Consider the following 23,835-nt stretch of genomic DNA (forward strand, 5'->3'; position numbering starts at 1 on the left):
TTAGCACATCAACTTCAAGTACAGCCTGCCCATCTAATGCCTCCTCTTTATCAACTTTTAGCCCAGGTAACTACCTAAACTTTCACTATGACATCAGCAGCATCTTCTTCCCCTACAAAGTATTCATTTAGTATCTCAGCCACACACTCTGTCTCCATGTGCAGATCCCCTCTTTAGTCTGCACCGCTACTCTTACTACACTTTTACCATTTATATGCTTACAGAAGGCTTTTGTATTCCATTTTGATAGTTGCTAGTCTTTTCTCATACTCCCTCTGTTACAGAATCACAGAATCACACAGTGCAGAAGAGGCCCTTCGGCCCATCAAGTCTGCACCGACACATGAAAAGCACCTGACCAACCTACCTAATCCCATTTACCAGCACTTGGCCCATAGCCTTGAATGTTATGACGTGTCAAGTGCTCATCCAGGTACTTTAGAAAGGATGTGAGGCAACCTGCCTCCACCACTCTCCCAGGCAGCGTATTCCAGACCGTCACCACCCTCTGGGTAAAAAAGTTTTTCTTCACATCTCCCCTAAACCTCCTGCTCCTCACCTTGAACTTCTGTCCCCTTGTGACTTACATCCACATTTTATTTTTCATTGTCCTTCTGAACCTATACTCAGCCTAGTTCTCACATGTATTTTCAACTTAACATCATTCATGCACCCTTTTTTTCAGCTTCATCTTACTTTCTATCTTTCTCATTGGCGGGCAGGCGAAAAGCCCAGGTGGCCTTTGTGTTTTTCAGGAAACCTCATCCACGAGCAGGATGAGGTTTCCTGAAGTTTTTATTAAATAAATAAATAATTTTTCATAAATATAAAAACATCTCCCCTGAAATACATTTTAAGATCATTTATTTAATTATTTTAATATCCATTCAATCTTCCTGAGGCAGCTCCATGCCTCAGGGAGATTGCTGCGCTCTTTTGCACACACACGCAAAACAGCGCTGGCCCTGACTCTCCCTCCTCCCCCTGCCTGCACAGGTAGCGCTGAGCGCTACCAATCGTGTATTACACTCGGCGGGCCTTAACTGGTCTGTCCCACCCGATCCCACCCAGCCGCCTGCCATATGAAAAATCCTGCCCATGACATCTCTATTGTTTAACTTGAATCAGATAGATTCGGACCTTGACCTGTTCAGGATATCCTGCCTTTCTAGCACTGTAAAAATTCTCCTTAATTATTAAAGCCACTTATGAGATCCAACTTAACTTCTTGTGGACCAGGATCCAGGAACCCCAAGTCCTGGCAGGCAGCAGGAGTTTCACACATGCATCGACTGGAACCAAGCGGATGCGCATTCTGTCAGCTAAAGGGCTCGGCCATCCTGACAGCAGTGCACTTGCATAAAAAGGAAAAAAAGAAAAAACAGCAGGAAAACAGAGGCAGAATGCCATAATCGGAAAGAGTCCCAGGCAGGGGAGAGGGAAAAGGAGCAGGGAGAAGGGACAGGGAGAAATCCCAAAAGAAAGTCCTGGGCAGGAAACTGGGAGAGGGGTCAGTTAAGAAGAAAGAGGAGCAGAGAAAGAGATGCCAAGCAGAAAAGGGGCTGCAGTTTGCAGACTTTAAGACTGGGGAGATGGTGGTGTAATGGTAATATCACTGGGCTAGTAATCCAGAGGCCCAAGCTAATGGGTTCAAATTCCACCATGGCAGCTGGTGGAATTTGAATTCAATTAATAGATATGGAATTTAAACTAATCTCAGCAATTGTGACCATGACAACTATATCAATTGTCATAAAAACCCAACTGGTTCACTAATGCCATTTAGGGAAGGAAATTTGCCATCCTTACCTAGTCTGGCCTATATATGATTCCAGGCCCATAATAATGCAGTTGACTCTTGACTGCCCTCTGAAATGGGCCAGAAAGCTACTCAGTTCAAGGGCAATTAGAGATGGACAACAAATGCTGGCCTTGCCAACGATGCCCTGGAAGAATAAAGAAAATTTTAAAAAAACTTTAAGTGGTGAGGGCTCAGGAGAAGCCCAGGCAATTGAACAGGACTCAGGAGAATTCTGTGCTGAGGGCTGTGGGGGCAAAGGTACCCCATTGGAGCAGTTGTATTCTGCTCAGTGTGGCTGAAGAGCTGAAGTTGTGCTTGAGAGTTGGTGCTTGAATGCAGATTCTGGAATCCAGAAGAGTGGAATCTCAGGAGATGAAATTGAAACTCTACAAGGTTAGCCATCGTTGTCACTGTCTGAGTTGGACAGAATTCTGAGGTGAGATCTTCGAAAGTAAAGGTGAACCCTCATGAGAGAGACAGAGTTCAATGACAAAAACAGAATTACCTGGAAAAACTCAGCAGGTCTGGCAGCATCGGCGGAGAAGAAAAGAGTTGACGTTTCGAGTCCTCATGACCCTTCGACAGAACTTGAGTTCGAGTCCAAGAAAGAGTTGAAATATAAGCTGGTTTAAGGTGTGTGTGTGGGGGGCAGAGAGATAGAGAGACAGAGAGGTGGAGGGGGGGGGGTGTGGTTGTAGGGACAAACAAGCAGTGATAGAAGCAGATCATCAAAAGATGTCAATGACAATAGTACAATAGAACACATAGGTGTTAAAGTTAAAGTTGGTGATATTATCTAAATGAATGTGCTAATTAAGAATGGATGGTAGGGCACTCAAGGTATAGCTCTAGTGGGGGTTTTTTTTCTTATATAATGGAAATAGGTGGGAAAAGGAAAATCTTTATAATTTATTGGAAAAAAAAGGAAGGGGGAAACAGAAAGGGGGTGGGGATGGGGGAGGGAGCTCACGACCTAAAGTTGTTGAATTCAATATTCAGTCCGGAAGGCTGTAAAGTCCCTAGTCGGAAGATGAGGTGTTGTTCCTCCAGTTTGCGTTGGGCTTCACTGGAACAATGCAGCAAGCCAAGGACAGACAAGGGCAAGAGAGCAGGGTGGAGTGTTAAAATGGCAAGCGACAGGGAGGTTTGGGTCATTCTTGCGGACAGACCGCAGGTGTTCTGCAAAGCGGTCGCCCAGTTTACGTTTGGTCTCTCCAATGTAGAGGAGACCACATTGGGAGCAACGAATGCAGTAGACTAAGTTGGGGGAAATGCAAGTGAAATGCTGCTTCACTTGAAAGGAGTGTTTGGGTCCTTGGACGGTGAGGAGAGAGGAAGTGAAGGGGCAGGTGTTGCATCTTTTGCGTGGGCATGGGGTGGTGCCATAGGAGGGGGTTGAGGAGTAGGGGGTGATGGAGGAGTGGACCAGGGTGTCCCGGAGGGAGCGATCCCTACGAACTGCCGATAAGGGGGGTGAAGGGAAGATGTGTTTGGTGGTGGCATCATGCTGGAGTTGGCGGAAATGGCGGAGGATGATCCTTTGAATGTGGAGGCTGGTGGGGTGATAAGTGAGAACAAGGGGGACCCTATCATGTTTCTGGGAGGGAGGAGAAGGCGTGAGGGCGGATGTGCGGGAGATGGGCCAGACACGGTTGAGGGCCCTGTCAACGACCGTGGGTGGAAAACCTCGGTTAAGGAAGAAGGAGGACATGTCAGAGGAACTGTTTTTGAACGTAGCATCATCGGAACAGATGCGACGGAGGTGAAGGAACTGAGAGAATGGGATGGAGTCCTTACAGGAAGCGGGGTGTGAGGAGCTGTAGTCAAGATAGCTGTGGGAGTCGGTGGGTTTGTAATGGATATTGGTGGACAGTCTATCACCAGAGATTGAGACAGAGAGGTCAAGGAAGGGAAGGGAAATGTCAGAGATGGACCACGTGAAAATGATGGAGGGGTGGAGATCGGAAGCAAAATTAATAAATTTTTCCAAATCCCGACGAGAGCATGAAGCGGCACCAAAGTAATCATCGATGTACTGGAGAAAGAGTTGTGGAAGGGGGCCGGAGTAGGACTGCAACAAGGAATGTTCCACATACCCCATAAAGAGACAGGCATAACTGGGGCCCATGCGGGTACCCATAGCCACACCTTTTATTTGGAGGAAGTGAGAGGAGTTGAAGTGGAGTTGAAGTTGAATTGTTCAGCATGAGAACAAGTTCAGCCAGACGGAGGAGAGTAGTGGTGGATGGGGATTGTTCGGGCTTCTGTTCGAGGAAGAAGCTAAGGGCCCTCAGACCATCCTGGTGGGGGATGGAGGTGTAGAGGGATTGGACGTCCATGGTGAAGAGGAAGCGGTTGGGGCCAGGGAACTGGAAATTGTTGATGTGACGTAAGGTGTCAGAGGAATCACGGATGTAGGTGGGAAGGGACTGGACAAGGGGAGAGAGAAGGGAGTCAAGATAACGAGAAATGAGTTCTGTGGGGCAGGAGCAAGCTGAGACGATCGGTCTACAGGGGCAGTTCTGTTCGTGGATTTTGGGTAGGAGATAGAAGCGGGCCATCCGAGGTTGGGCGACTATCAGGTTGGAAGCTGTGGGAGGGAGATCCCCAGAGGAGATGAGGTCAGTGACAGTCCTGGAAACAATGGCTTGATGTTCAGTGGTGGGGTCATGGTCCAGGGAGAGGTAGGAGGAAGTGTCTGCGAGTTGACGCTCAGCCTCCGCGAGGTAGAGGTCAGTGCGCCAGACAACAACAGCACCACCCTTGTCAGCGGGTTTGATGACAATGTCAGGGTTGGACCTGAGAGAATGGAATGCAGTAAGTTCAGAGAGAGACTGGTTAGAATGGGTGAGAGGAGCAGAGAAATTGAGACGACTAATGTCGCGCCGACAGTTCTCAATGAAAAGATCGAGAGAAGGTAAGAATCCAGAGGGAGGGGTCCAGGTGGAGGGAGAATATTGGAGATGGGTAAAAGGATCCGTTGAACTGGGAGAGGACTCCTGCCCAAAGAAGTGAGCCCGGAGACGAAGACGGCGGAAGAAGAGTTCAGTATCATGCCGAGCCCGAAATTCATTGAGGTGAGGGCGTAAGGGTATGAAACTAAGTCCTTTGCTGAGCACTGAACGTTCAGCATCGGAGAGGGGAGGTCAGGGGGTATAGTGAATACACGGCTGGGGTTGGGATTAGAAGAAAGGGTGGGGACGGAGGGACAGGCAGGGGTGGAGGGTCCTAGATGGGTGTTGGTGTCGATGAGTTGTTGGAGCTTGCGTTCCTTAGCACTTGAGAGTTCAATGAGATTGGTTGACTCACAGTACTTACTGACATCCGAATGTATTGTTGAGAAACCTATGGAATCTGTCTTGGTTGCCCCTGCTATTTATGGTACCGTGTGGTGTGACACTCCTGTTACCTGCAGGGACTTGAAGTTCCTGGAACCCGCTCCACAAGAAATTAAGTTGGATCTCATCACAAGTGCCTTTAATGATTAAGGAGAATTTTTACAGTGCTGGAGAGACAGGATATCCTGAACAGGTCAGGGTCTGAACCTATTTGATTTAAATTAAACAATAGAGATATCATAACACTACAGGGCATATTCTATAGGTCACCAGCAAGTGAACAGCAAATTTGCAAGAAAATTACAGAAAGCTGCAAAAATTATAGAGCAGTGATAATGGGGGTACTTCATTTATCCTGATATAAACTGGGTTAATTCACTTGGACCTCATATTAACCCTGAATGTTAGAGTATAAGATCAATATTGTCTTTCTGACCTGGTATAGTAATATTTTTTTGTTTGTTCAAGGCACATGGAATCTTGTGGCTTTACTCTCTTAGCTAGTGTCTTGAATCTCAAACTTTATCTACTTTAAGCAAAAAGTTACTCGTCCCTAACCAGATCATACTAAGTACTTGGAGGTCTGGTTCAGGATCGTTAACACGTTCCTCCTTTCATTCTTTCTCTATTGGATTTTCCCATATTTTCCCATCCCAATGCAGGGCCAACCTGCTTTGGGTGGGCTTTAAAAATGGCGGTCAGAAACCTGTTTCAGGATTATCACCCCTATTCCCATTGCTTGCAATTTTGAAGGGAGTAGGATAAGGATGTGGCGCACAAGACTGCATGTTGTAGTCCAGATGTTGCTAGCTCTATTGCCAGACTGCACCCCCTCCCACCCCCGCCAACAATTTTCGTGCAGTCGGGCTGGCTTCTGAAGGCAACAAGATTCATACCAGTTCAGAGGTGTTGTCAACCATGTGAGAGCCCTTTTTTGGAGTTGGGAACCTTTTGACAAATAAATCCAAAAGATATTGTCAACTTCACTTGTTATAATAAGACGCTGTATAAGTATGTTTTAAATGCACTGATTGATGATAAGGCTTTGTTCTTAAAGGATAATTGACCACTAAATTGACCAGCATTGTGAAGGTAGAAAAGTGTTCAGATACACCAGAATACGTGATAGTGTGGCTACACTGCATTAAACGGTATTGAAATTCAGATTTGACTGTGTCAATTGTATCCTGTGCCTTAATATTTCCATTGATTTACAGCTAAGGCATCTATTCCACTGCTTCAAAGCCTGAACAGGTGGCTGAGTTCTTTGAATAACTTCAAAGGCTTTAACATATTCAACTCTGGGAGGGTTCATTGACATAGTTGTGCAATGGAATCTCATTATGTATGTTTGGTTAAGCTACGAACCCACAAATGATTTAGCTTAGCAGGGGCTGTTGACAAAGCTGTCAAGGGCTTTGAGCTTTGTTATATTGACAAATTTATGATGACTTTATAGGATTATGGTTTTTTTTTGACTGGAATTTGAATGCCTACTTATTTTGACGGAGATATGGCCACTTAATAGAATTATAGTTTTTTTCAAATGGTGTTTGGACTTTTTTGAGCCAAGTCTTTGTTATTGCCATAACATCATATTCCCATGTGGCTATTTCTGCCTGCAGCTCACCAACTTATCTATTATGGTTCCTGTGTTACATAAACACACTGTTAACCTAATTTAGGCCTTATTGCATTGCCTCTCAGTCTGACTCCACCTAAAACATTACTATTTATGACTCCAGAGCTATCTGCTTCTCTTAATCCTTTGTGCACCTTGTTTATCCTTCCTAATGCTACATCCTGGTTCCCCTCACACTTCCAAATTAGTTTAAACCCTCCCCTAAAACACAAGGATCTTGATCATGGCTCTATTTAAGTGCACCCCGTCCGGTTTGTATGGTTCCAAGATCAGGCCCCATGTCCCAGAAATCTAAAGCTTTTCCTCTTACACCATTTCTCCAGCCACTCATTTATCTTTTCACTCCTCCTATTTCTATACTCACTAGCACATGGTACTGGGAGTAATCCAGAGATTACTACCTTTGAAATCCTGCTTGCTTGTCTTCTTCCTAGCTCCCCAAATTCTGCCTACAGGACCTCATCCCTCTTTCTACCTAGATCCCAATCTCTGGTTGTACACTCTACCTCCTTAGAATACTGTGCTGCCACTGAATGACATCCTTGACCCTGGCGCCAAGGAGGTAACATAAAATCCTGGATAATCATTAATCAACCCTGCATAGTGCTTGCACACGAGTAGGGGAGACATCTCATCCTGAGTGAGACACAGCCAGAGTGAGTGTGGGTATTGGCAATTTGGTGCACAACGGGAAGGCATAGGGGAAGAGGTGCTCTTTGCATTTTTCTTTGCTATCCAACTTCTTAAATCTTCAGAGAGTGGTCTTGCCCTGCTGCAGCAACAAAGGCTACAAGGGAAAGGAATCACTGCTAAGTATTGAGTAAGGGTCGGGTAAGTATTTCCTACTTTTATTGCTTATAGTTTAAGGTCTTTTTGTGATTTACAATTTGTATAATCTGTAGTAACGAGGATCAGGAAAGAAGAGCCCTGGAGTAATTAATTTAAAAGGTTTAATTTAAAGGGAAAGTCATGGCAGGAGAGCTCAAAGCCGTGGTGTGCTCCAGTGGGAAGCAGGGAACATTTTCAGTGCCTGGGACCAGCATGTGTGCAGGAAGTGTGTCCAGCTGCAGCTCCTGGAAGCTCGGATTTCAGAGCTGGAATGGCGGCTGGGGACACTGTGGAGCATCCGCGAGTCTGAGAGCATCGTGGATAGCACGTTTAGAGAGATGGTCACAATGCAGCTGAAGGGACTTGAGGAAGGAAGGGAATGGGTGATCACCAGGCAGTCCAAGAGAAACAGGCAGGTAGTTCAGGAGTCCCTGGGGTCCTGCTGGCAAATCGGTATTCCATTTTGGAGGCTGATGAGGGCACTGGTTCCTCCTGGGAGTGCAGAAAGCAAAGCTTCTGGCACCATAAGCAGCCTGTCTGTACAGGAGGGGAGGAAGAGAGGAAGAGTAATAGTAATATGGAATTCTATAGAACAGATAGGCGCTACTGTGGCTGTCAATGTGACTCCAGGATGGTGTGTTGCCTCCCTAGTTCCAGGGTCTGGGATGTCACTGAACGGCTGCTTGGCATCCGAAGGGGGAGGGTGATAAGGCAGAGGTCATGGAACATGTTGGTACCAATGATGTAGGTAGAAAGAGGGATGAGGTCTTGCATCAAGAATTCAGGGAGTTAGGCAGTAGACTAAAAAGCAAGACCTCTCTGGTTGTAATCTCTGGATTATTCCCAGTGCCATGTGCTAGCGAGCTCAGAAATAGGAAAATAGCGCATATGAATATGTGGCTTAAGAGTTGGTGCAGGAGGGAGGGTTTTATATTCATGGATCACTGGGACCGTTTCTGGGGAAGGTGGGACCTGTACAAGCGGGACGGTCTACCTCTGAACCAAAGCGGGACTAACATCCTTGCAGGCGGATTTGCTCATGCTGTTGGGAGGAGTTTAAATTAATTCAGCAGGGGGAAGGGGACACAGAATGTTAGTAGAATAGGGACACATCATAATACAGTAAAACAATCAAGTCAGAGGGAGTACAGCTGCAATAAGTTTCAAGGGAGTAAGGCAAGGCTGGATGGCCTCTACTTTAATGCGAGGAGTATTATAGGCAAAACAGATGAGTTAAGGGTGAGAATTGACATGTGGAATTGTGATATAGTAGCCATCACGGAGACGTGGTTGAGGAACGGGCTGGATTGGCAGCTCAACATTCCGGGATATAGAATCTTCAGACGAGATAGGAGAGGGGGTAAAAGGGGCAAAGGCATTGCATTATTAGTTAAGGCATCAGTTACTGCAGTAAGGAGAGATGATAAGGAGGGAGCATCGAATGAAGCTTTGTGAGTAGAGCTTAGGAATAAAAAAGGGGCAGCCACATTGTTATGTGTTTATTATAGACCCCCAAATAGTTAGCGGGAAATTGAGGACCAGATATGTGCACAATTTGCGGTGGTGTGTAAAAACAATATCAATAGGGTAATTATATTAGGTGATTTCAACTTTCCCAATATTAATTGGGATAGACATAGTGTTAAGGGCTTGGGTGGAGTGGATTGCTTGAAATGTGTACAGGAGAACTTTTTAGGTCAATATGTAAAGGGTCCAACAAGGGGCGGCGCAGTGCTGGACCTAATTCTGGAGAATGAAGTTGGACAGGTAGCTGAGGTGGTGGTGGCGGAGCATTTTAGTGATAGCGACCACAACATGGTACAATTTAAGCTTGTTATGGACAAAGAAATAGATAAGTTGCATAAAAATGTTTTGGATTGGGGGAGAGTAGATTTTAGTAAAATAAGGCAGGATCTGGCCAAGGTAGACTGGGAACAGCTACTTGTGGCGAAATCTACAGAGCAACAGTGGGGGGTGTTCAAAAAGGAAATGGGGAGGGTACAGGCCTCTAGAGTGATAGGAAGGAGTAACAAGCCCAGAGAACCATGGATGACCAGGAATATTTAGGATAAGATGAGAAAGAAAAGAAAGGCTTTTAACAGGTACAAGGGGAACAAATCAGCTGAGGCATTAGTGGAGTACAGAAATTGCAGGGTGGAGCTTAAGAAAGTAATTAGGAGAGCAAAGAGGGGATTTGAGAGAGCTCTGGATGGTAAAAGTAGGGAAAACCCCAAGATATTCTATTAGTATATCAATGGGAAGAGGATAACCAGGGAAAGAGTAGGGCCCATAAGGGACCAAGGGGACAATCTATGGGTGGAGCCAGAGGACATCAGTAGAGTGTTGAACGAATACTTCTCATCCGTCTTCAACCAAGAAAATGAGGATGAAGGTATTGAACTTGGGAAGAGAGATGGCGAGGCTCTTGAGCAAATTGATACAGGGAGTGACAAAGTATTGGAGGTGTTGGCAGGCTTAAAAGTGGACAAATCTCCAGGTCCAGATGATTTGTGTCCCAGACTGCTGAGGGCGGCTAGGGAGGAGGTCACAGGGGCTCTGATTCAAATTTTTAATTCCTCTATGGCTACGGGGGAGGTGCCAGAGGACTGGAGAACAGCAAATGTGATTCCGCTATTTAAGAAGAGTTGTAGAGATAAGCCAGGGAACAAACAGGCCAGTGAGTCTCACGTCAGTGGTAGGGAAACTATTGGAGAAAATTCTGAAGAAGAGAATCCATCTCCACTTGGAGAGGCAAGGTTTGATCAGGGATAGTCAGCATGGCTTTGTCAGAGGGAGATCATGCCTAACAAATTTGATTGAATTTTTTGGGAAGGTGACCAGGTGTGTAGATGAGGGTAGTGCAGTTGATGTAGTTTATATGGATTTCAGCAAAGCCTTTGACAAGGTCCCACATGGGAGACTTATAAAGAAGGCAAATGCACATGGGATACAGGGTAATTTGATAAGGTAGATTCAAAATAGGCTTAGTTGTAGGAGGCAGAGGGTGATGACAGAAGGATGCTATAGTGACTGGAAGCCAGTGTCCAGTGGTGTCCCACAGGGATCTGTGCTGGGTCCCCTATTATTTGTCATTTATATAAAGACATAGATGACTATGTGGGGGGTAGGATTAGTAAGTTTGCGGATGACACAAAGATTGGCCGGGTGGTTAACAGTGAGGTTGAGTGTCTTGGGCTACAGGGAAATATAGACGGGATGGTCAAATGGGTAGATAAGTGGCAGATGGAATTTAACCCTGAAAAGTGTAAGGTGATACACGTTGGAAGGAGTAATTTGACTTGGAAGCATTCAATGAATGGCATGACACTAAGAAGTTCTGAGGAACAAAGGGACTTTGGCGTGTGTGTCCATAGATCTCTAAAGGTGGAGGGGCGTGTTTGTGGGGTGGTGAAAAAGGCATATGGGACACTTGCCTTTATCAATTGAGACACAGATTACAAAAGTAGGAAGGTCATGTTGGAGTTGTATAGAACCTTGGTGAGGCCACAGGTGGAGTACTGTGTCGCCACATTATAGGAAGGATGTGATTGCACTGGAGCAGGTGCAGAGGAGATTCACCAGGATGTTGCCTGGGATGAAGAATTTAAGTTATGAAGAGAAGTTGGATAGATTTGGGTTGTTTTCATTGGAGCAGAGAAGACTGAGGGGTGACCTGATTGAGGTGTACAAGATTATGAGGGGCATGGACAGGGTGAATAGGGAGCAGCTGTTCCCCTTAGTTGAAGGGTCAATCACGAGGGGACATAAGCTCAAGGTGAAGGGCAGGAAGTTTAGGGGGGATGTGAGGAGAACCGTTTTTACCCAGAAGATGGTGATGGTCTGAAATGTGCTGCCTGGGAGGGTGGTGGAGGCGGGTTGCCTCACATCCTTTAAAAAGTACCTGGATGAGCGCTTGGCACATCATAACATTCAAGGTTATGGGCCCAATACTGGTAAATGGGATTAGGTAGGTAGGTCAGGTGTTTCTCACGTGTCGGTGCAGACTCGATGGGCCGAAGGGCCTCTTCTGCACTATGTGATTCTGTGATTCTGAGTTGGCTATTTATTTTACAGCAGAACATTGTTGGAGATCTGAGAATGAGACATCAATATAAATAGATAGACAAAAAAGCAATAAACAAATTGGTAATGGAGGAAAGAAAAATCATTTTGGAAAAAGGGGGGAACGTTAGCCATCATAGAAATAGCTAATGAGCACTGGTTAATGGACAGAAAACAGAGGAGAGGAATAAATCAGACATTTTTGGGTAGGTAGGCTGTAACTAGCAGGATGCCTCAAGAATCAGTACCTGGGCATCAGCGATTTACAATCTAAATTATTAACTTAGATGAGAGGGCTGAGTGTAACATATCCAAGTTTGCTAATGATACAAAGTTAAGTGGAAGTTAAGTGCTGAGGAGGACACAAAGAGGCTGCAGAGGGATACAGTCAGGATGGGCAAATGGGAAAGAACATGGCTGCTGAAATATAATGTAGTGAATTGTGAAATTATCTACTTTGGTAGGAAAATAAAAGAAAGCAAAATATTTTTTGAACAGAGAGAGACTAGGAAATGTTTGCATTCAGAGGGATTGATATGACATGTATCACAAAGTAACATGCAGGTACTGCAAGCAATTAGGAAAACAAACGGCATGTTTGCTTTTGTTGCAAAGGTTTTGTTACAAAAGTATATAAGAGTAATGAAGTGATTACAGGGCATTGACAAGGCCACACCTGGAGAACTATGAGCAATTTTGGTCTTCTTACCTAAGGAAGGACATACTTGCCTCGAGGTAGTGCAACAAAGGTTCACTAGAATGGAGCCTGGAACAAGAGGATTGACCTAAGCAGAGAAATTGAGTAGGCTAAGGCAATATTCCCTGGTTTAGAAGAATGAGAGGTGATTGAGCAGAAGCATATAAAATTCTTAAGGGGTTTGGCAGGGCTGGAGGCTGAGAAAATGTTTCTGACTAGGCAATCTAGAACATGGGGTCACAGTCTCAGGATAAAGGGGACAGCGATTTAGGACTGAACTGAGGAAAAATGTCTTCACTCAAAGGGTTGTGAATCTTATGAGTTCTCTACCCCAGTGGGCTGTGGATGCTCAGTCACTGGGTATATTCAAGACAAATGTTGAAAGCTTTTTGGATACTAAGGGAATTAAGGGATATGGGGATAGTGCAGCAAGATGGAACTGATGGAAGACGAGCCATGATCATACTGAGTGGCAGAGCAGACTCGAAGGGCCAAATGGCCTACTCCTGATCCTATTTCATGTGTTCTTAAGAATATTTAGGAAACAAGTATGCGACTCATGCTTTGTTAAATCAGCATCATGCTTGCATGACAAAAGTAATTTGGGATATTCATAAGCTGTGCCCCTAGCCAAGCTGTTCCAGTATAGTTAAAACACTGGCATCTACCCGGCTATGTGGAAAATTGCCCAGGTATGTCCTGAACACAAAAAGCAGGACAAATCCAACCTGGTCAATTACCGACCCAACAATCTACTCTCGATCATCAGTAAAGTAATCGAAGGGGTCATCAACAGTGCTATCAAGCGGCATTTGCTTAGGAATAACTTGCTCGCTGATGCCCAGTTTGGGTTCTGCCAGGACCACTCAGCTCCTGACCAAATTACAGCCTTGGTTCAAACATGAACAAAAGAGCTGAACTCCTGAGTTGAGGTGAGAGTGACTGCCCTTGACATCAAGGCAACATTTGACAGCGTGTGGCATCAAGGAGCCCTAGCAAAACTGGAGTCAATGGGAATCAGGTGGAAAACTCTCCACTGGTTGGAGTCATACCTAGCACCAAGGAAGATGGTTGTGGTTGTTGGAGCTCAGTCATCTCAGCTCCAGGACATCATCACAGGAGTTCCTCAGGGTAGTGTTCTCAGCCCAACCATCTTCAGCTGCTTCATCAATGACCTTCCTTCCATCATAAGGTCAGAAGTGGAGATATTCACTGATGATTGCACAATGTTCAGCACCATTCGTGACTCCTCAGATACTGCAGCAGTCCATGTCCAATTGCAGCAAGACCTGGACAATATCCAGGCTTGGGCTGACAAGTGACAAGTAACATTCCTGTCATACAAGTGTAAGGCAATGACCATCTCCAACAAGAGAAAATCCAACCATCACCCCTTGATGTTCAATGGCATTACCATCACTGAATCACTCACTATCAATATCCTGGGGGGTTACCATTGACCAGAAACTAAACTGGACTAGCCATAAAAATACTGTGGCTTCAAGAGCAAGTCAAAGGCTATGAATCATGCGACAAGTAACTCACCTCCTGACTCCTCAAAGCCTGTCCACCTTCTACAAGGCACAAATCAGGAATGTGCTGGAATGCTCCCCACTTGCCTGGATGAGTGCAATATTCAAGAAGCTTGACACCATCCAGGAGAAAGCAGCCCGCTTGTTTGGTACCACTTCCACAAACATTCACTCCCTCCAAAACTGACGCACAGTAGCAGCGGTGCGTGCCATCTACAAGATGCACTGCAGGAATTCACCAAGGCTCCTTCGACAGCGCCTTCCAAACCCATGACCACTGCCATCTAGAAGGCCAAGTGCAGTATATAGATGGGAACACCAACACCTGGAAGTTCCCCTCTAGGCCACACACCATCCTGACTTGGAAATATATCGCCGTTCCTTCACTGAGTCAAAATCCTGGAACTCCCTTCCTAACAGCACTGTGGGTGTACCTACACTACATGGACTGCAGCAGTTCAAGAAAGCAGCTCACCACCACCTTCTCAAGGGCAACTAGGGATGGACAATAAATGCTTACCCAGCCAGCAAAGCCCACATCCCGTGAATGAATTAAAAAAAAAATATACCACAACACTCTGGGATAAAATATTTACTGTAAATAGATTTGAAAAGATAATGGACCAAAATTTTCTTGGGGTTCCTTCTGACCTTCTCTTTTACTTTTACAGAAGATCAATAGAAACCCTGGAGAAACAATGTGAGCCACCAAATTTCTGGTGAGAGATCGGGAAATCTATAGACATCTTACCACCATTAATTCAGACAATGTTAAGTATTATCGAAAATAAAAAAATACATACCCCAAATGCTCCAAAACCAAAGATAATGACAATGAAGTCTACAACATCAGCCATGAACATCAACACGTAGACATCTGTTACTGCACTATACTCTGGATGGATAATGTTGTAGAAGAAATGTTTGATTGGGATATATATTTGAAGAGTTCTGAAAAAGAATAAAATACTGAATGAAATGCATATTAACAGTCATAGGTTATATTGACATTTTGAGTTTTAAATTTAATATATGATCTAATGATTCTTTACCATATAAAGTAGGAGAGAAACAAGAAGAACAAAGTTACACTTATCTGGCATGTTTAGGCTATCCCTAAGTGCTTTATAGTCAATTAAATACTTTTGAAGCAAAGTCATTGTTGTAATGTAGTTATTGACAGTTTATTTGCATCAAACTGATTTGGTTTCTCTATAACTTAAAATGATGGTCATCAAGATTGAAGACCAAACTAAGTTTGTTGCCCTTTTATCGGTCATTATTGACATGCCATTGTTTGTATCTATAAAATAAGCATGTCAAAAAGGGCCATACCTATAAACATTGTAATTTGAGATTAAAATATAAAATAATTACAATATAAAAAAGCGTGATTATTTCAAAAAGCCATTTTAACTTTCCAATTAATTATCAAAACTTGTGTTAAAAGTGGGAAATAGTTCTAGAGTATATCAAGTTCACTAGCAAAACACTGGCTACTAGTCAAACCAGAACTTCCTCGGATACATTTCCTCAATCTCAAAATTTCCCCATCATGGCTTCACTCTCTGATGTTGAAGGTACCTTTCCCAAGCCCACTTAAACTAAGTAGTACAGAATAATCATGAGACTAATTTGTAGAATAGAAACATCGAACAACATGTGTGTTCCTATTCAAATATTATCACTGTAAAATCCATAGTAGGAGTTACATGTCCCTCTTAATATTCCTCACTTCCAATGGTAACCAATTGTGGCTAAGACAGTGGCTGAGAATTTTCAGGATCCGACAGGAAATGGGAGGTGGAACCTAAAGTGGGTGGCGAAGGTTCTTCTGCTCCAATTCCCATTTGTGGTACAGTCACGTGCTGGCCGGCCATTTTTTTTTATTCATTCACCAGATGTGGGCTTCACTAGCTGGACCAGCATTTATTGTCCATCCCTAGTTGACAAGATGGGGTGACCAATCACTCAGCAGCCAGAAGTGGGCTAAGAGACGGCAGTTGCATTATCACCTAATGTGGAAGTGCTGGCGCTATGCTTCAAGGTCTGAAAGCACCCAAACTCTGATCTGAAAGGTCTTTGCCTCAGCAATCCTTCTGTAAGTGTCATGAGAAGACAAAAGCCAGCCACAATAAAGGGCCAGAGGTGCCTGTGCCACACATTCCCACAGGATCCAGAAACCTTTGACCACCCCCTCTCCAATCTTTCAGGAGCCTTTGACTTCCTCCCCCAGCATCCAGGAATCATTGAACACCTCAGCATCTAGGAGCCTTTGACCATGTCACCAGCATCCTTGCAAGGAAACTGCTTGTCCGCATGGGAGAAGCAAGATCCCAGAGGCCAATGGTTCAGTGATAACTCCCTGCGTGATCTTTTTCAGGCCACTGAGGCAAGGCTGGAGGTCCTCTTCCCCAAGGACAGAAAGAGGAGACCAACCCACCTAATCAAGCAAGCCTGGGCAGAGATCGCAAAGGAGGTTGGCAGCTCTAGGGAGAACATGGCTGCAGTGCCGCAAGTGGGTCAACAAGTTTCTCTGCTCTGGAAGGCTAAGAACCACACCTCAGTTCCCTTTGGGAAGCAGCAAATGGATATAAGTGAAGGTGTGAATGCTGGGGAGGGAGAGCTCATCATGTGAGTGGCAATGATTGCAGGTTGCAGCATCTCCTTGGAAAGGGGACATCAGCCGGGTATTATTGACCTTTTCAAGGCACTCCGAAGTGGCCCAATGGCATGGCATTGGGCACCGCAATAAACGTATAAGGCGATTAGGCATTGCGTTTGTTCTAGAGTGGCTACTCATATTGTTCTTTTGTGTTACCACAAGAGAAGACAGCCCAGAATGCCACAAGGGGAAGACTGGTGGTGGAGTCCCGATCAACACCATTCTGAATCCCATGGAGGAGGAGGCTCAAGAGCTGGAAGGGTATCAGGCTGGCTGTTCCACAGCTGGAATGCAGATGCAGGATGCTGGGTCATCTCACCATCAGGGATGAGGGAAGCCTCTGGTGAACATAAGGGATGGTGTACGTGTCCTCCAATGTGCAGACATCGATGTGAGATGTAGCTAACTTGTGGACTCCTATCTGGAGGAGTGAAAAGTGCAGAATATTCTGTTTTCTCTCACAGGTCAACCACAGGAAGAGCTACCATCTATGAAGGCACTCAATTTCCTCCTCCTAAGAGGGTGCAGTGTCACATCATCCTCCTGAACCCTCCACTAGTGCAGATACTTTCCTCTCAGTGGAATAGATTCAAGGTCACAATCTGGTGCTCATTGCAAGCCATGGGGGCAGGCTTGCTATCCTGTGGCTTGGGATGAACTTGGCAGCAGCCTTTTGGCTGCCTGAGACCTGGTAGGTTCGGCATGTTGAGGGACTACTGCATAGGTACAGGAGTCTCCTCTATTATCATGGCACCTTGAGGTGTTGATGTCACTGACCACTGTCCACACTCAGCACCGTGCACATGCCTGATGATGGAAGACAGTTGGAGGACTACGGGAGGCAAGGCTCATTCTGAACCCCAGGCTGATGACCTGCCTCTGGAATTGTCCATGCTGGAAGTGTACTGTGAGGTGCATGAAGATCTGGAGGAGCTTCCAGAGGATATCTGTGCCCTGGCATGGAAGTGGAGGAGTACATCCAGGCCATGAGTGCTGCTATTTCCCTCTCATTTGCACTCATGGCTTCCTCCATTGAGAGTTTAGCGGTTCTCTCGGAGAGCCACATCCAGTATGCCAATCAGTGGATGCTGGAGGTGTGGGCAGACTTTCATGTTATTGCCTTGTCCATGAGCTCAAGGATGTGGTAACAGCAAAAGGGGGAATGGCACCTGGAGTCTCAACCAGGTCCTCGTCCTTCTCATGTCAGTAGGGAGATACAAATGTGCCTTACAAGGAAGGAGGATCCACTATCTTTGTCTTCTGAGGGCTCCTCTCAGGGCGTTCTGAATGTGGACAGTGGCTCCTTAGCCCCTCTGTCAGTGACACCAGCACCTCAAGGTGCCGTGATGATACAGGAGACTCCTGCACCCATGCAGTAGCCCCTCAGCATGCCTAGCCCACCTGCCAAGTTCATCCCAAGCCACAGGATAGCAAGCTTGCCCCCACGGCTGGCATTAAGCACCTGCAAAAGATTTAAGAAAACACACTTGATGCATTTGGTGATTAGACAGTTAATTATTACCTCCTTGTGTGTGATGATTAATCTAATAAATGTCTGATTTGGTTAATGAAAGTTTCCATCCAATGTTGGTAGCCTTCTGACACTGCAAAAGTGGCATGTATTAACTTAAGTGCTGGCTAGGGGGCTCTGGGGTTACAGCAGAGGTGATTGGCATTAGTGAGCTTGGAGTGTACAGCTTTATTTGGTTGACCGGTTGCAGTGGTTAGGCTAAGCTGAAAGGAGTAGATATAAGTGTCTCGCAAGCCTCCATTATGCCTATATCTTGGCACCTTGCAAGTAGAACAAGATGCTATGGAGTCACATCAGCCTCGTCATCTTCCTCCTCGTTCCATTATGTCTTCAGCAGCCAGGGCCTCCCCCACTACAGCACCAGGTTGTGTAGAGTGTATCAGACCACTTTCAGGGAGTCTTTCACTGGAGCATACTGAAATGCCCCACTTGATCAATCCAGGTACCTGAATATCATTGCAAGGAGATCAATGATTTGCTTGACAGTCATTCTGGTCGCAGTGTGGCTTGCGTTATAACAATCCCCTGCCTCAGTCCATGGTTTTCTCACTGGTGTCAGCAGCCATCTCTTCAGTGGAATGGTGGTGGCTGAAGAGATGTGTGCAATGTGTTCTTGTTGCCTTTTGGATCCTTGATTTTGGTAATAATCACACTTTAAGCTTGGAAAGATGAGAGCTCTTTATGGTTAATACTTGCCATGCTGCCCTGTACAAAAGAACAACTGTTTCTGTGACACAGCATGAGTCTCTAGTGCAGCCATTAAATGTGTCTCCCTGGAACACTTATACTTAACAATTAGTTCCTAGCTAATTAGCTCTTAACAGATACTTACAGATAATACAACAATATATAACACCCTGTTGCTTGCCATTTCAACACTCCACCCTGCTCTCATGCCCACATGTCCATCCTTGGCTTGCTGGTTTGTTCCAGTGAAGCTCAACGCAAACTGGAGGAACAGCACCTCATCTTCCGACCAGGCACTTTACAGCCTTCCGGACTGAACATTGGATTCAACAATTTTAGATCACAAACTCTCTCCTCCATCCCCACCCCCTTCCCGATTCCCCCCTTTTTTTCCCAATAATTTATATAGATTTTTCTTTTCCCACCTACTTCCATTATTTTGAAATGTATTTCCATCCATTGTTTTATTTCTACCTTTTAGCCTTTTTTGATTCCTTCACCCCACCCCACCTCCACTAGGGCTATCTGCACTTTGCTTGTCTTGCTTTCTACCCTTAATTAGCACATTCTTCAGATAATATCACCACCTTCAACACCTCTTTGTCCTTTTGTCTGTGACATCTTTTGGTTATCTCCACCTATCACTGGCCCTCTATCAAGCTCTACTTGTCCCACCCCCCCTTAAACTAGCTTATATTTCACCTCAACTCTATTTTTACTTAGTTCTGTTGAAGGGTCATTAGGACTTGAAATGTTAACTGTGCTCCTCTCCACAGATACTGCCAGACCTGCTAAGTTTTTCCAGGTATTTTTGTTTTTGAATATATAACACCCCCCCTTCTTTAAAACATAATATCCCTATCAATATAGCTGTACCAATCATTAACTTTTCTAAAATAAAGAAGATTATCAATCGACTTTTGGAAATAAACTGAACCTCTTCTTAGAGTCTTTTATAGTATATATGAATTCTTTTCTAAAAATATTATTCACGGTATCGCTTAGGTGGTAAGATGTTGTGTCTCCACCTTGTAGATTGGCATTTGTTATTCTTAGTGGTGAATTGCCATGCTGCACGGGTGATGTTGTACGTGTTGTCCCTCATGTTGCAGGAGTCATGCTTGCTAATGCTAATGTTGTGTCATTTGCTGGTGATGTTGTTAATGTTGTCTCCCTGGATATTGATGTTTCCGATGGTCTTTTCCGTTTATCCAACACTGGTGCAGGTCAAATGTGGACTCTGTTTCTTTTCAGTTGCTTACCGGTTTTGATCTCAGTTGCCTTGGTCTCAGACACTTTGGTGTCTCAGCTTCAACAACAACTTTTGCTGGGCTCCAGGTTTTCATGTTTGGATCCTGTACATGTATACTTTGTGCTTTCAACAGTCCAGGTAGGGATTTAGCATGTTTGTTGAAGTGCTGACCTTCTTCCTGTGCTTCAGTGAGTTAAGTGAATTTCTTTTCTCTGGGAACTGTCGCATCCAGCTATTTCATGCAGTAGGATGGTTCCTATGTTGATTGTGTTCTCAAATTCACCGTCATCTTCCATTTACCCTGGTTTATTTTCCTGCTCAGTTGCTCTGCTGTCTCAGGTACCACCTTCTCCCTTTGTTGTGCATATTTTTTTCCCAAGTTCTGCAGATTTATCCAGATGCGGGACATTTCCTCCTGTCTGTGAATTCATGTGGTACTCCACAGCTTCTGTACATCTTTCTCTTTGTTGTACATTCTTTTGTTGCTGCTGGACTACATCAGCCCTGCTGCCTTCCTCTTGGCTCAATATGTTTTTTATTCATTCATGGGGTGCGGGCCAGCATTTATTGCCCATCCCTAATTGCCCTTGAGAAGGTGGTGGTGAGCTATCTTCTTGAGCCACTGCAGTCCATGTGGTGTAGGTACACCCACAGTGCTGTTAGGGAGGGAGTTCCAGGATTTTGACCCAGTGATAGTGAAGAAACAGCAATAAGTTTCCAAGTCACGATGGTGTGTGGCAGGGAGGGGAACTTCCAGGTGGTGGTGTTCCCATACATCTGCTGCCCTTGTCCTTCTAGATGGTAGTGGTTGTGGGTTTGGAAGGTGCAGTCTAAGGTGCCTTGGTGAGTTTCCGCAGTGCATCTTATAGACGGCATGCACTGCTGCCACTGTGTGTTGGTGATGGAGGCGGTGAATGTTTATGGATGGAATGCCAATCAAGCAGGCTGCTTTGTCCTGGATTGTGTCCAGCTTTTTGAGTGCTGCACTCATCCAGGCAATTGGAAAGTATACCATCACACTCCTGACTTGTGCCTTGTAGATGGTGGACAGGCTTTGTGGAGTCAGGAAGTGAGTTACTTGCTGCAGGATTCCGAGCCCTCGACTGAAGGCTAGCCACTTGGGTAATCAGTATCTTCACCTGTCTGCTCATGGCTTTGTGTGCTCTGGCAGTGTCTGCAGCCTGCGATATTGTGAGCTCGTCCTTCCCAATTAGCGCTTTCTGTACTTCAGGGTGTGCAGGGCCCCATATTAGTTGATCTATCAGCCTTTCATCCGTGACCTTAATCTTACATTTTCTAGCTGCATTTTTTAATGTTGTTACAAAGTTATCAATGGACTCACCTAATTCCTGTCTAAGGCCTTGAAATTCATACCAGTAGATCCGATGATTCAATTTTAACTGGAGATGAGTGCTGAATCTTTCAAAAAATATGTTTGACATTTTGCTGCCCTCTTCAGTAAGCTCCGAGCTGTTAAATACACTTAATCCCATTTCTCCTGCTCACAGAAAGATATAGCTGACCCTCTCTTCATTGCTAATGCCTTTTAGGAAACTACCGAATGTCAATCTGCACTTTTTAATCTTCGCAAATGCCTCTATGAAATCTTTAGCTTATGGGCCATAGCTGTGCATTCATTGTTATGCTGGTCGACATTTCGTTTATCGTTTTTGCATGGCTCACTCAGATTTTCCTCTGGCACTAATGCTGATTTTCCAAATCAGCACTAAATTAATTTAAAATGCTTTAGGTTTACTCTCAGACTTATCGCCACCGTGCTATGTGTTCTTGTTGCCTTTTGGATCCCTGATGTTGGTAACATTCACACTTTGAGCTTGGAAAGATGAGATGTCTTTATGTTTAGTGCTTGCCATTCTGCCTTGTACAAAAGGAGGACCAGTTTGGATCTGTTACATGGTACATGAGTCTCTAGTGCAGCTGTGAAATTTGTCTCCTAGTTCTTAGATCTTTATAGATATTACAACAATATGGGTTGAATTTTGCATGCCTGCTAGCGTCAGGCATGCTTGGCGGTGTGAGCAGACAATATGGTGAGAAGGTCAGAAATTGGTTTCATAACGTTGTGAAACCAGTCTGCAATCATCTGCTCAGCCTGCCGATGGCGTACTGCGTTCCCCACCATTGGACATTGGGAACCTCATTGTAATATATTTGCAAATCATTATGAGGCCAGAGCGCCGGAATCATCCCCGCACTCTGGATCGTCTGCCCATGTCGGCATGAGTGCACACTGGTGCAGAACACGCCTTGACAAGTGTGACATGCAGAAGTCAGGACTTACTGCCAGGGCCTTGCTCACATCGCGGATATCTGAGGAGCAGAAGATGCTGGAGCCCGACAGCAATGGCACACTGGAAGAACGTCCATGGAGTACTGGCTGGATTCTCATGGACATGGCTCCATGGCGAAGCAGCTCATGAAAGTTGGAAAATCGCTGTTGAGAGTCTGCTCACAACGGATGATGGATGATGGGGTGGAGAGGAAGGTCCAGCTGTGAGTAGGAGAGGATGGTGTACCGGGTGTGGGAGAGGAGGGTCAGGGAGCGACTGGGAGAGTAAGAGATGTCAGGATGGGGTGAGTTTGGGAGGGGGAGAATGAAGATGTCAGGGTGGGGCGAGGTTGGGAGGGGGCATGAAGTTGTCGGGGGGGTTTAAGAACGGGGAGGAATTATGGGGGGAGACGGGGGTAACACAGGAGAAGACGGCAACTGGGAGGTAAACAAGCAGAGTCAGCATTGCTTCATGAAGGGGAAATCATGCCTGGCAAATTTATTAGATTTCTTTGAGGAGGTAATAAGCAGGATAGATATAGGGGAACCCATATATGTAATATAATTGAATTTGCAAAAGTTGTTCGATAAGGTACCACACATAAGGCTACTTAATAAGATAAGAGCCCATGGTGTTGGGGGTAGTATATTAACATGGATTGAGGATTGGCTAACTAATAGAAGACAAAATTGGGATAAGGGGGCATTTTCAGGATGGCAACCTGTAACTATTGGAATGCCACAGGGAGCAGTGCTGGGTCCTCAATTATTTACAAGACATATTAATGACTTGGATGAGGGAAGTGAATGTACTATCACCAAGTTTACGGATGACACAAAAATAGATGGGAAGGGAAATGGTGAGGATGACTCAAAGAATCTACAGAGGGATACAGACAGGTTAGGTGAGTGGGCAAAAATTTGGCAGATGGAATATAATGTGGGAAAATGTGAGGTTATGAACTTTGGCAGGAAGAATAGAGGAGATAAATATTATTTACATGGAGAACAACTGCAGAAAGCTGCAGCACAGAGGGATTTGGGGGTCCTCGTGCATGAATCCTAAAAAGCTACCATACAAGTTCAGCAGGTAATAGGGAAGGCAAATGGAATGTTGGTCTTTATTTCAAAGGGAATGGAGTATAAAAATAGGGAAGTCTTGCCAAAATTATACAAGGCACTAGTTAGACCATATCTAGAATACTGTGAACAGTTTTGGTCCCCTTATCTAAGGAAAGATATACTGGAATTGGAGGCCTTCAAGAGATGGTTCACTAGGTTGATCCTGGGGATTGAGGGATTTTCTTAAGAGGAGAGGTCGGGCCTGTACTCACTGAAGTTTAGAAGAATGAGAGGCAACCTTATTGAAACATATAAGATTCTTAGGGGGCTTGACAGGGTAAGTGCTGCGAGGTTTTTCCCCTTGTAGGAGAGCCTAGGGCCAGAGGTCATAATCTCAGAGTAAGGGGTGAACCATTTGAGACAGAGATGAGGAGGAATTTCTTCTCTC

At 45.0% G+C, this 23,835-nt stretch overlaps 1 protein-coding gene across 1 annotated transcript in view; it reads right to left on the reverse strand.

Moving 5' to 3' along the window:
• Positions 1-23,835, reverse strand: part of LOC121279061 (piezo-type mechanosensitive ion channel component 2-like) — a 1,076,252-nt gene that overhangs the window by 75,161 nt on the left and 977,256 nt on the right. Inside the window, exon 43 of the mRNA XM_041189919.1 lies at positions 14,704-14,851. Within this exon, the coding sequence (XP_041045853.1) occupies positions 14,704-14,851 (148 nt within the window). The remainder of the gene's footprint in view (positions 1-14,703; positions 14,852-23,835) is intronic.

The sequence above is a fragment of the Carcharodon carcharias genome, chromosome 6 (genome assembly GCF_017639515.1).
Source record: "Carcharodon carcharias isolate sCarCar2 chromosome 6, sCarCar2.pri, whole genome shotgun sequence".
Lineage (NCBI taxonomy): Eukaryota > Metazoa > Chordata > Chondrichthyes > Lamniformes > Lamnidae > Carcharodon > Carcharodon carcharias.